The sequence below is a fragment of the Podarcis muralis genome, chromosome 1, assembly GCF_964188315.1.
Source record: "Podarcis muralis chromosome 1, rPodMur119.hap1.1, whole genome shotgun sequence".
NCBI lineage: Eukaryota > Metazoa > Chordata > Lepidosauria > Squamata > Lacertidae > Podarcis > Podarcis muralis.
This window is the reverse complement of record NC_135655.1, coordinates 44905838-44919491: the sequence shown is the minus strand read 5'-3', so window position 1 is coordinate 44919491 and position 13654 is coordinate 44905838. Positions and strand designations below refer to the sequence as shown.

The 13654-nt window shown below is 40.9% G+C and overlaps 1 protein-coding gene across 7 annotated transcripts in view; it reads right to left on the bottom strand.

Annotated features, from left to right (window-relative positions):
• STARD9 (StAR related lipid transfer domain containing 9) overlaps window positions 1–13654 on the bottom strand; it is a 100281-nt gene that overhangs the window by 66333 nt on the left and 20294 nt on the right. For 6 of the 7 annotated variants that reach the window (XR_013392571.1, XM_077927276.1, XM_077927287.1 and 3 more), the window contains 3 exons: window positions 1799–1915; window positions 299–331; window positions 131–192 (listed from right to left, as the gene is read on the bottom strand). Coding sequence is in view for 6 of the 7 variants with exons in the window: in XM_077927276.1 (XP_077783402.1) it covers window positions 131–192; window positions 299–331; window positions 1799–1915 (212 nt within the window). In the remaining variant the exon portion in view is untranslated. The remainder of the gene's footprint in view (window positions 1–130; window positions 193–298; window positions 332–1798; window positions 1916–13654) is intronic. The other variant, XM_077927281.1, reaches the window with a different exon arrangement.

Below are 13654 nucleotides of genomic sequence, written 5' to 3'. Positions count from 1 at the left end.
AGAACCAGCAGTATATTTAACTACTCCAGCCACAATCATTGACAGTGTTAGGGCTACAGCCTTAGAGGACGAATTAGAATGGTAAAGACCTACAGAATCACATGACAAAAGGAAATAGAATGACACATACCTGACTTCTACTCTGCATGATGCTGACTGTTTTGTATAGTCATCTTCTCTTGAAAACAGACCCTACAGAAATAAGACATTTTCATTTTTTTGCTTTCTGGATCAGGGTGGAGGGGTAGAATCAATGAAATTTTAACAATGTAAATATTTGGTTTAATTAAATAAATACCTCACATATACGAGGTGTTAATCCAATGGATGCCTTGAAAAGTGAAGAAAGAGACAAGATTGCTGTTCATTTGTGTTTATAAAGAGTCGCTTGGTATTTAAACAATGGTAAAATTTCCTTGGTACCATGTGACTATAGCATGGAAAGCTAAAAAAAAGAGGGAATCAGTATGGGAGCAAAACTGTTTTAGGTAACTGGTAGAGTCAGATCATAAAACTGGAGAGTTGTTCTGCGACAGAATTGGGGAGTGAAACAAGAACTGCATTGTGCAGAAGTCTACTTGTGCAGTTTCTGACCCACTCATCCTCACTGCTGCTCCCCCCCATGTCTCCATTGAGAGTGCAAAGTGTGTGTGTGTTCAAAATCAGTGAAGACTGTTTGAACTCACACACTTGTGGCCTCTACACACTACACACACTACATGCTGCCTCTGTTTTTCCTGATTCCCACCACCTAATGCATTCCCCACACAAATAACAAATCCCAGGCTTTTCCTGAAGGCCGCTCAATTCTCAAGAGAAACTATAGTGAAAAGCAAAGGAGGCTGCAATGGGGAGGAGAGGGTGAGAAAGCCCTGCTGTGACAGAAGACTTGTTTGCGTAATTTTGGCTACAAACCATAAGTTATAATAATTGAAAATCACATAGTCCAGACCCCTGTGCAACAACAAACTCTTTTTAATCAAACACTCCTGTTAATTTAAATCATACAGATTCAAAGTACGTAGCAGGATTAAGCAAGATTCACAACACTAGAAATGGCCTTCCAAACTGGACAACTGCACTCAAAAGAAGTTAGGATGGCAAAAGCAATACTGCCTTGAAGGGCTGAAATGCTTCAGCTATGCTAATATCTATACTGGTGCGCATGTAACTTGCTCATTGTCCATATTAATGTGAACTTCCTCTATTTTTAGCTTCAAAAATTTAACATTTAATAGTGCCGAATGTTGAACATAGGGTGAAAGAGGGAAAGAATACCAAGAGTCAGTTTCAAAAACAAACCTTGATTACTACTTGTGGTTTGAAGAGAAACAAGCCTATGTTTAGATGTCACAACAAGCTTGACTTGCTCTCTGGTATTGCAGCAGTGGCAGGAGTGGGAGAGAAGCAGAGCAGTAACTTTTCATCAGCACGCATTAGCACACTCTGTGTGCATATCACATCATCGTTTGCTTCTAACTATGGTTTTTAATGTGATATGTGAACCAGGCCAAGATGACATCACTTTCACACATCCATCTCATTAAGGTGGAATCCAGACACATATAAAAAACACTGTGAAAATGCTTTTTTAATAAACATTTCAAAAAATATATTGAATTTGACATTAAGCTCACCATCGCAATCTAGTGTCACATTTGTATAATGCACTTAAAACACACTTAAAACGTTCTATTTGCAACTATAGAGCTGAGTCCTAAGTCACCAATGCTTAAAATCCCAAAGATTTTAGCACATTTAAAGAAAAGCACATAATGTATTGAAGAATATAACTCACTGGAGTGCCCATCATGGTGTATGTTTTTCCTGAACCTGTCTGTCCATATGCAAAAAGACAAATGTTGTATCCTTTAAAAGCACCGGATAATACTGAAGTACCAAGGTCTTGGAAAACCTGAAATGAAAAAAAGAGAGAGAAATTATATTTACAGTCGTACCTTGGAAGTCAAACAGAATCCATTCCGGAAGTCCATTCCAAAATGTTCGAAAACCAAATCACAGCTTCTGATTGGCTGCAGGAAGCTCCTGCAGCCAATCAGAAGCCGTGGAAGTGCCATCGGATGTTCGGGTTCCAAAAAAAGTTTGAAAACTGGAACAATCACTTCTGGGTTTGCGGCGCTTGGGAGCCAAAACGTCTGACTTCCAGGGTGTTTGACAACCAAGGTATGACTGTATTATGTATACTTATCCTCAGTAATGTTCAGGAAGCATGAGCAGGAAGGAGCCACTCCAGGCCTCAGCATCTTCAAAAGGGGAAGATGCATTCTGCCTATCTGCTAATTTTCCAGATTTGCCAACGTCTTTTAACTATCAGAATCATGCTCATACTCCTTGTATCGGTTTAAGGGACATGAAAGTCAGGCTTTATTTGTCACACAATTTTATGAAAGTCACACCCAATTAACAGAGAACTCCCCCTCCTCCCCCCCAAAAAACCCTGTAGTGTGCCTAATGCAACAGTAGGTGCTTTATAAACTACTACTCCAAGAAAGCTGTAACATCTGCAAATCAGAAGTGCTCCCCCAACCCTGCTTCCACAAAAACCTCATGACTTTTTGTTTCTGTATGTTTGTTGTACTTGGCATAAGGAATCTTGTTTCAAAAGATTTAGGCTTTCAGATAATATGCAAGGTTTCAGCACATACAGAAGGTAGACAGAAAGAAGGAATGGTGCAAAGAACCTGGAAACAGCGGGCTACAGAGGTGGTGCCATGAAACAGAACCTAGCTATTTTCTAATAGCTGCTCTAAATTTTGTATAAATTTTCAGATTTTGCACTTTGATGACTGTCCTGCAGATGTTCCAAATCCACACTAGCCTGAAGAACAAAGCCTTCCAAAAATGCAGCACAGAAAAAGTTCTGTCACGTGACAGGAGGACACCATATGTTTACAAGGCAGTAAAACAAACACAGTATATTAAAAACAAAAATGACTTAGTTTATTGCACAAAGAAAATAAATCACTTGCTATTCAAGCACAGTTAGCTCAGATGACATATTTTGCTAACATACAAAAAGACAATCTGTGAACTTGAGAGGAAAGTCTGAGAATATCTGAAAAACATTTTGTCTGGTTTGAATATATTCTGGTTAGCCTTTCTATAAGTCTAGTAGTAATAACTTCAGAAGTCCCTATTATATACTTCATACCTTTTCATCTAAAAAAATTGGGTCAGGCTTATGAAAACCTTATAGACCTGACCATGGAGAAAACTGTACACTTCCATGTCCAAGCTGTAGAGCTCAATATGGTCAAAATGTTTTGCTTTTAGGAACATCTCAAATTAACATCTGCTGCTTCTCATTTTAGACTCAAATAGTCTCAAACACCACAACTAGAATTTTCAAGAGATTTTGCTCCACTGTAATCACATATATACACTTGTTTTACAAAATAAGATCACAGGCAACCTTTTGCCCTTGAGGCTTTTATTTCCAGCTCTGGAAAAACATTGTGGTGGAAGTCTGGTTTTGGCCTGACATAATCTTGAAGGCTGCTTTATAGCACTATTGTAACATCTGTTTTTACTTAAGTTTGTTTCTATGAAGAATTCAGTGGGTGCTATCCAACTAAGTCATAGACTAGGCCCACTGAAATCTTTGGACACAAGTTAAAGTCCATTTACTTCCATAGGTCTTCTCAGAGTATGATGGGTAAACTACAGTTCCCATGATTCTTTGTAGGAAGCTATGTGCTTTAAATATATGGTGTGTATGCAGCCACACACAGAACATTATTATTTTCCCAATAATTCTGTTTATATCAGAAGTGAAGTAAGTGCAGTCGTACCTTGGAAGTCGAACGTAATTCGTTCCAGAAGTCTGTTTGACTTCCAAAATGTTCAGAAACCAAAGTGCGGCTTCTGATAGGCTGCAGGAAGCTCCTACAGCCAAACAGAAGCTGTGGAATCCCCAATGGAAGTTCGGGTTCCAAAGAACGTTCGCAAACCGAAACACTCACTTCCAGGTTTGCGGTGTTCAGAAGCCAAAATGTCCAAGTACCGAGGCATTCGAGATCCAAGGTACGACTGTACATGTCTTCACTCCAAACAGACAGACAATTCATAGAATGGTGACGCGTTGCTTAACCCCATCCTTTTAAGCTGCCATCTGCTCAACAGCCCACCACTGGCTTTCTCCTTGCAAAATCAGAGATAGAGCAGTTTGAGGAGCTATTTTCAGCAGACAGGGCTAAGGAAGAAAGAGTTAAACACACACACACTGTCTATCTGGTCTTTGGCATGGCCTGAAACTATCCTCAGCTGCTGATACAAACATAACAGACCAACACATAATGAATTGTTCCACTCTACGTTGACATAAAACTGTTAGCTAGCATCAGACCTTAATCTCTTATTAAACTAGCCAAATAATCCACTCCCCTCTATCAAAATAATAAAAGCCAATGACAACAAGTCATAGGAATCTTCATAGAAAGGATGCAGAGAATGCAGTCCTTTCTTATTTTTTAAAAAAACTACTGTAATAGACTATAATGCAGGAAGGAAGGACTAATGTAATAGCTTTGTCTCAATGATACAGGGTCTTTTCTGCATGTGAACTCTCACGAGGAATACCAAATTAATCCCAGCTGAAGGCTTTCTGTGTGCAAAGAAAGCAGCCACCAGAACACAGGGAACCCCATTATATTCCTTAATGGAGCAAGAAACTTCTGCTATGACACTGGGTTTATTTAAGCAACATTACACTATTCATGACGAAGAAGAAAGAGCGAGACTGTGGTCATTTTGAAGCATTTCTCTCTCTTGTAAATAGATGACTGGCTACACTACTAGGAAGCCTAGCCAATCTTCAGATCCTCACTTCTCTGCTCAATTAAACAGGAAATGGTGAAACGGAAGAGACGGCTGCTCTCCAACAGATAAATCTATAGGAAAAATCCTATTGGCTGTGTGGCTAGAATGGGGTTCTGAAGATTTAAAACAACATCCTGCCTCTCATGGTTGGCCAAAGGTACATCAATGCGCATCTCTGAAACTGTGCTACCATGCTGTGGGCAAGGAAGCTATTGGTCTACCTCATCTCTCTTGACAGTTTCTCAGAGTAAAAACCAGACAATTGCTACACAAGACCCAGCTGGATTCCTGACACTTGACTGTTTCGCCCAAGAGGAAAGGCAACGTAGAAGCCCTGACATTTATATGTAAGTTTTAAAATTAAGGAATGCAACTCAGTGCTTTTTTCCTGGGGGGTACGCATACCCCTGAACATTTTGTGAATCTTTGTACTTTTGTCCATTTACTGTATTTATTTTTCCTGATTTGAACTATAAAATGGTCATTTTCTTGAGTCACAATGAGAGTACAGTCATACCTCACGTTACAGATGCTTTGGGTTGCGCACCGCGCCAAACCCGGAAGCACCGGGACGGGTTACTTCTAGGTTTTGGTGCTTGCGCATAAGCGCTAAAATGTGCTTTGCGCAGAAGCACTGAATCGCTACCTGCGCGTGTGCAGATGCGGTGCTGCGGGTTGTGAACGTGCTTCCCACATGGATCACGTTCGCAACCCGAGCGTCCACTGTACCCTGAAACATTTTTTTAGAAAAACACACACTGATACAACTTGACTATGTGTTGCATTGAACAAAACAACTTTCCTCTCTCCATGCACCCCCTAAATCTCTTCTGGAAGTTTCCCCAAGCATCTGGGGCATATGGAGGGCATGATGGGTGTGTGGGGAAAGGAGAGGGAGGGGAGGTTCCTTGCACAAGCAGAAATCCTTGTGCAAATGGGACAACTTCATTGGAGACAACGAAGTTGGGCAACACACAGCTTGGAAATCAGCACCCCAGAGATTCCAGCAGCTGCCCAGAGCACAATTCTGTCAAGAGACATAAGAAAGGGTCCTACCAAGTCTCTAGAAATAGTCTCCCTGAAAATTTGATACTGCAGTATCTCCCTCCTTCCTCCAATACAACAAAACAAGAGACTGAAGCATTGTTATTTTGGATTATCCAAGGAAAGGGGATCAACTCCAAAGGTTAATAAGGGAAAGATTCAACTTAGTATGTGTTTCTGGTAGTGGTCAGCACATGGTAACATGCACACACACCTTTCACATAGCCCCCCAGTCTGGCACAGAGATATTGGATGCATGATGTGGTGAGAAATAATGCAGTTATTATTTGCACAACATTAGGGAGACCAACATGGATGGTAAATTCACAGCCAGAAGAACTGTACATTATAAAAGGGCTATAAGGTCACAAGTGGTTTCTTTTCACATTCTGTGCTGGTAAGAACCAACCACTAAGTTTTAGTTTTCTATTATCATGAAACAAAAGGAGGTTATTTTAAAAACACAACCTTGGTTCTCAGCCTTCAGAATGAGCTATTAGCCACCATGTATCAATCTCTGAAAAGCTCGCTAAAGACAAATATTCCCTGTTCCTCCCTTCTAAGACCTTGAAAGGGTTTTCCAGATTGTAGGGCATTTCAGTACAGTACCTAGTAGGGATCTAACTGTATTATCTGATGCTCAAAGACATTAGATCAGCTAAAAGATGTGGAAATAGCACTTGGAAAGCACTTCTATCATCACTTCAGATGATAGAAGAGAAACAAGAAAGAGTGCCTATACCAGGCATAGGCAAACTTGGCCCTCCAGATGTTTTGGGACTACGATTCCCATCATCCCTGACCACTGGTCCTGTTAGCTAGGCATGATGGGAGTTGTAGTCCCAAAAACATCTGAAGGGCTGAGTTTGCCTATGCCTGGCCTATACTGAGTTCTTGTAGCCCAACAGAACAGAAAGGGTTTTTTTGGGAAACCCATTCCTTCTTTCTCTTACCTAAAAAATGGGAAGATGGAATTCTAGCAAGAAATACACTGTCAAATGTATGCATTGGATTATAACCATTGGTGGTTTTGCCTTCCACTTCTTGCGGAAGCTATGGCAGATAATTTCCCTGCTTCTCCTTTCTGCTCTAAATACCATATCTCATACTGTTCCAGAGAGGCTCTCTAAACTCACAAGAGCAGCTATTTTGGAAGCACAGGAGCTGTAATTCCCGCCTTCCACATGCAGAAGAGTTCTCTGTTGGTTCAAACCACCACTGGACACAATCCATTGGTCCTGCATACTCTTTAGTCAAATAAATGAATCCCCCAAAATTATTTTCTCAGGTATTTTATATCTCACAATACTAGTGCATAGTCTATCAGATAAGCATTGAAAATTGTCTGCTATATACTTTGCGGATGTCTTCCTAGTTGTATTCCTAATTCCTTCAAATGATTGATACATTTTCTTAGTTCAGCTGTTCATTGTATACATTGCATGCAAGTGGTATTTGGTCAGATTAAAAGACGCAAATAACCAATTTATAAGAGATAGAGAAACCTACTACAATTGTAGTAGGTTTTAATTGTCCTATTACAGCCAAGATTAAAACTAATGCCCAGGTGGCATTATAAGGGCTCTCTCAGCCATTACGTGGGGTGCAATAGCATCCATTTGGTGTGAGGTTTCATCCAAAATCAGTGCCAGTGGAGGCAGCACTTTTCCTCCAGCGGCACATGTGGCAGGGTTTGTGGTGCAATGGTGGCAGAGCGGGTGGTGCAAGAGGCGGTAGCAAGTATGGTGGCGCTGGTGGTGGTAGGAGTGGGAGCAGGGCAGGGTGGCATGTCCTGTTTTACCTCAAGGGGGGAAGGTGGGATGTTGCACCCCAGGGCCACTATACACCTCTAACTGCTATTTAAAAACTACTGCTATTCCTTTTCCTCCTTCCATTTCCAAATTAGAACAGCCACCAAGAACTACAGTGGTACCTCAGGTTGAGTACTAAATTTGTTCCAGAGGTCCGTACTTAACCTGAAACTGTTCTTAACCTGAAGCACCACTTTAGCTAATGGGGCCTCCTGCTGCTGCTGCGCCGCTGGAGCACGATTTCTGTTCTCACCCTGAAGCAAAGTTCTTAACCTGAAGCACTATTTCTGGGTTAGTGGAGCCTGTAACCTGAAGCGTATGTAACCTGAAGCGTATGTAACCCGAGGTACCACTGTACAGTGCAATTATGTAAGTTGGCATGGATGCTCAACAGCGGGCCACGTGCCATACTCTTCAATAGACGGTATAGGTGTGTCCTTGTTCTCCTTTCTTTCCAAAATAAAATGTAACGGAACTAATTTTTTAATGTGAGCACTGATTCCACTAATTCCTTTCCTGTTAGAGATACAGATAAAAATATTTAAAGCTTCAGTTTATTTAAGTCTTTAAGACCAACCTATGTACTTCATAAGAAACTGAAAATATTGTTAAGTTTAGCTGCAACAGTGGCACATTCACTTCCCATGACCATCAAGATCTCAATACTTGGCAAAAGCAGCTTTTGATACCAGCTTTCCTGTGGGATTGCAAATACTTTTTAAACTTTTATTTTCACAGTCCCCCCTCCCTCTCCTATGACATTCAATTGTAGCGAACTATTCATACAAAGTTATTATTCCATCTACTGTAATCAGGGAATAAATGTATGCAAATTATACCCAGTAGGATGTGAAACAATGCGCACATTGTACTATGCAAAGCTAAGTGCAGACAGAGCCTGTGAGTCTACAGGCAGAAATGCCAAGGCTATGAAAACGGGAAATACATGAGAATCTGGGTTGCAGAGTGTCTAAAATGAATGTTGTTTAGTGACTCCAGAAGGACCATTTCAAGTAACTCTTTCAAAACAACTGATGGCACCTAATTAAATCTAAAATCATAACAAAAAAAAATTAAAATCTAAACTCACTTGGGGGGAAAACTCAATTCTTTTTCAACATTTCAAAACTTAAAAGAAATCACTGCATATCTACAAGGTAAACTGAAGAATTGTGTGACGGACGTATCATATGTTCTATCATATTGTTCTTATGTGATTTTTCTTTACCTGAAATATTAAGTAAACAACAGTACTTGAGCGAATGAGAATTCATGTGCAATGCACAATTCTTACAAAATAGAAATATACTGGCTAGGAGCCAATGGGGAAACTATGAAAAATCGTTACAGATAAATCTCATTCTTGGCAAGCCCAAAGGACTTACATGAAACAAAGGACAAGATGCAACCCCCAATGTCATGTACAGAAACTGACTGACAGTAAAGCTTACTTCAACACTGGCATTGGGACAGCATTGTCTAGACCAGGGGTCTGCAACCTTTAAGACAAAAAGAGCCACTTGGACCCGTTTCCGAAGAAAACAACAATTGGGAGCCGCAAAACCATTGTGACATTTAAAGCATGCGCGCCGCTGCCCTCCGATCTGACAGCGGGCGGGAAGGTGACGTCGGGACGGTGTGTGACTAACGCACGCACCGCCCCCATGCGACGTCACAGCCAGTACAGCGCCTGCCACAGTGGGGAGTGCCGGGGCGCACAATGCACCTCCTCCCATCGCTAGTATCCGCCCCGGAGCCGCGGCAAAGGTGTAAAAAAGCCACATGTGGCTCCGGAGCCGCGGGTTGCTGACCCCTGGTCTAGACCCTGGTGTTCTTCCGGGCAGGAGGTTAGTTTAGGGGGTGTATGACAGGTCTGTGGCACACATAGCTCTGCTCTTCAACAGAGAAGAATCGCCAGAGGGCTCAAGAGATACTGGGGTTTGGTTTGACACTGGTGCCTCCAACAGCTGCCACCTGAGGCAACTGCTTCACTCTCCCTAATGGTACGGTCAGCCCTGGTTTTTGGTTATTAAATTACTTTAAGCACACACCATAACAGAGTTGACCAGCAGAAAATCCATGCTGCTCTGAGGGTAGTCAACTGTATCATGGCTGCTACTTAGGAAATAACTTTATGTTAATCAATTAGCTTTTTAGTAAATAAAAACTGAGTTGCATCAGAAGGCAATCACAGAAGCATTACTTTCAAGGATGAGATGACATCATAGTAAGCAGCATAAATACAACTCAGGAACACACTTAGAAAACATTTCCTAAATGTTACCACTGAAAGGAGCAGCTGCAAGGAAAAATTTATTTAAAGCTCTGTTTGGACTCAGCCAGGGAAATGCATGATGGTATTAATGTTTATTCTTATTTTGAAGGCTTTTGGAGGTACAACCGGAAGACCAGGAGACTTTTCTTCCTGCAGCTGGAGAGAGGATGGAGAGGGCTAATACTATTTCTCACTCAAAAATGTCTTTACATGTTAATTTTTTATTGCAATCCTGTCTGAGCTTGTTCTTCGCTGCTTGGTACCAACTTGATATATAGGACATATGGGGGGAAATCACCTGCTGCTCTTTTTTAAAACTACAATTCTATTGCCAGCATGTATAGCTCAGTTGTTTAGAGCATGGTGCTGATAATGACAAGGTTGCAGGTTTGATCCCCAAATGGGACAACTGCATATTCCTGCATTACAAGGGGTTGGACTAGTTGATATTCACGGTCCATTCCAACTCTACAATTAGGGTTGCCATATGTCCAGAATTTCCTAGACATATCCAGAATACTGCAGCCGCAAACTAAATTCCCATGTTGACAGTGTCGTTTTTGCCAATTTCCCTTAGAAATAGCTCAAAAACGTCCAATTTCTTTGCAATTTCTATTTCTAGGTTTCTACTTCTAGGTATTCTATGTAGGCCTATGAAAGTCTAATTCAAATGATTCCAATGTGTAATATATTAGTAGAGTTGTGATTCCCAAGAAAAGTAGGGCTTATTTTCAAACATATGGAATTATCAGGAGTCTCAGTATTAAAAGGGCTAGGGAGGTGATAGCATAATTATACCACATTCCTAAATGTGTCTAATCAGAAAGAACTCCTATTAATTTGAAGTGTTATCAGTGGTGAGAAAGCATCATACGTCCGTCCATTTCTCCTGCAACTATACTCCTGCTGGTCTGAATATATGTTTGCTTTCCTTTGAACTAACATCTACTTAGTCACTAGGAGACAGGGTTGTCAACTTGAATAAAATATTGTGGGGGCCCAGGTAGGCCCTACCCCACATAATCAGTCACATGACACGATGCACACAAACCATTTAAATGGGAATGCCCATCAACATTGGGGCCCCCAGGCCCCTCAAACATTTTATTGGGGGGCCGAAGCCCCCATGGCCCCTAGGAGTTGACTCCTATGCTAGGAGATGCATTAATACTTTTCAAAGAGGCATTGGGGACAATGAGAAGGCCCTTCCCCAAACTCATTAGTTTTATTACAGGGCAGAGATTATGCTGGTGAAGGAGACTGAAATGGCTGTGTCATAGACTATAACCGTAGGAAGACATCCAAGTCTACAATATCGCAGTATGGGGAGTCAGATGGAAAGAAGCTGGATTATGCTGTCTGGGAGAGTTGCAGTAACATTTTAAGTGGGAAAGTGTAATGTGAAAATGGTTTTGGCAGTTCACCATGCTTGCCTTCTGGTTGGCCACCATAAGAACAAGATAGTGGGATTGATGGGCCATTGGCTTGATCTAGCAGGCTTTTTTATGATGGTATAAAAAGTACTAACACACACTAAGAATCATAGCGCTAACCTGAGGGGTGAGCCCTCTGCCTACTCTTTAAGACAACAGATGTATAGAACATGCTAACACACCACATACTTTAGGAGCTGGAAGACTTATCTGTGTGCAGCAGCTGTCATTCCATTATTCAAGATAAGTACAGATGCATCCAACAGCCTTTCCAGTTGTTACAAATTTCACTGTCCATTTATATACAATTTCAGCCCAAGCACTACTCACAACTGTTTAAGGTCTTAAGGGACTGTATGATGGTTGAAAATGAAACCAGTGCTTTTTACTTTTAAACCATAACCATTTATTATTACTTATACAAATTGTAAGGGTAAACAATGGCTGACCACAGAGAAGCTCAATTTAACTTATTTCAACAAATCAGAAACCCAAGAGGCCAATCTATTGGTTTGGCTGGTGAGGTCTTAGGTTATTATGAAATGGAAAAAGGAAAGAAATAATTTTCTAGCGACTATATCCATTTACCTGGAAATATATTCCATTTCACTTAATTGGACTCGCAACAATTTGATCAAGAGTACTTGCTTTCATGAAGCACTAACAGCACTATTTAACACTATGCATTTCTACCTAGAAGTAAGCTCTATTGGATCTTATTCTCAGGTAAGAATGCATTGGACTGCAGACTAAAGCAGACAAATACTATACATACTATTAATACCACCCTACCTCTGGATTTCCACTGCTTGATCCAAAGTCTCCTCTGTCCTCTCTAAAACCCCCTATCAGCATTAAACTTCTATATTTATGTTCTGTTTGAGGTTTTATTCTCAATGGCCCCTATTTTCCTTAACTTTGCCTTCCCCTATGCTACTACCACTTTAAAGCTATTATTCTCTCCTGTTTCTGAACACACTGTCTTCTATAAATTACCTCTTCTTTGGACTTTTTCTGGGTTGTCTTCTTAATTGGCTTCCCAGCTTTCAAGCTCCCAACTTGACCACAGTGATGAACCTCTTCCTGCCTCTAAGACCCGTGTGAGATTTTACTTGTCTTAACTGACATTTTAGTCTGTTATGGAGGCTGTACTCTTTGTCAAGGGACATGGGTGGCGCTGTGGTCTAAACCACTGAGCCTCTTGGGCTTGCCAATCAGAAGGTCGGCAGTTTGAATCCCCACAATGGGGTGAGCTCCCGTTGCTCTGTCCCAGCTCCTGCCAACCTAGCAGTTTGAAAGCACACCAGTGCAAGTAGATAAATAGGTACCACTGTGGCGGGAAGGTAAAAAGTGTTTCCATGCGGTCTGGATTCTGTCACGGTGTTCTGTTGTGCCAGAGGTGGTTTAGTCATGCTGGCCACATGACGCGGAAAGCTGTCTGTGGACAAACCACTGGCTCCCTCGGCCTGAAAGCGACCCCATAGTTGCCTTTGACTGGACTTAACCTTCCAGGGGTCCTTTATCTTCACCTTTTTACTCTTTGTCAATATTCTAGCTATTGACTCATTCACAACAAAATTAATTACTAAGGAAGACTCTCAAACAAGTCAGTGGCAGCAGCAACTAGCTTTAACTTGTTTTTCAAAAATTACTTAACGACAAAGTGTTATAAAAATGAATATGCTAGTAATGTTGTTTGTGGATCTCAGCCCCCATAGACAGACAATTCTATATGATTGTATTCTAATAACTCTTGTTTGCAATGTATACCAAGATAATATTAAAAAGTAAAATGGAATTGGAGGGGTTTTTTTTTGTTTCTCACTGTATATCTTTTCTTAACATAGGACTAATTCAATATGCTCACTGATTCCAACTTAGGAATTCTGGAGAGGGAATAAAACAGGCTAAAGCCAAAAAAGTGACCTTATTCGTGTAAAATCCAAACCATTCCAATGCCTATTGAATGCAGCAGCTGTGTCGCTGGCAGAAGAAATATAACATAACTAAAACATTCATGGAGAAGATTTCCCTCCCCCTCATGCGGATCCAATTTTTGCACAAAAAAACCTTTTCTTATATCACGCTCTTTTCATTTCTCTCTCTCTCTCTCTCTCTCTCTCTCTCTCTCTCTCTTTCAAGATTGGGAAAACAATAACAATTGACTGCTCAGCACTTTGCAAGTATTTCATGAGAAAAATGCCACTTTATACCCACATACATGGCATATATCACTTCCTAATCAATGTATT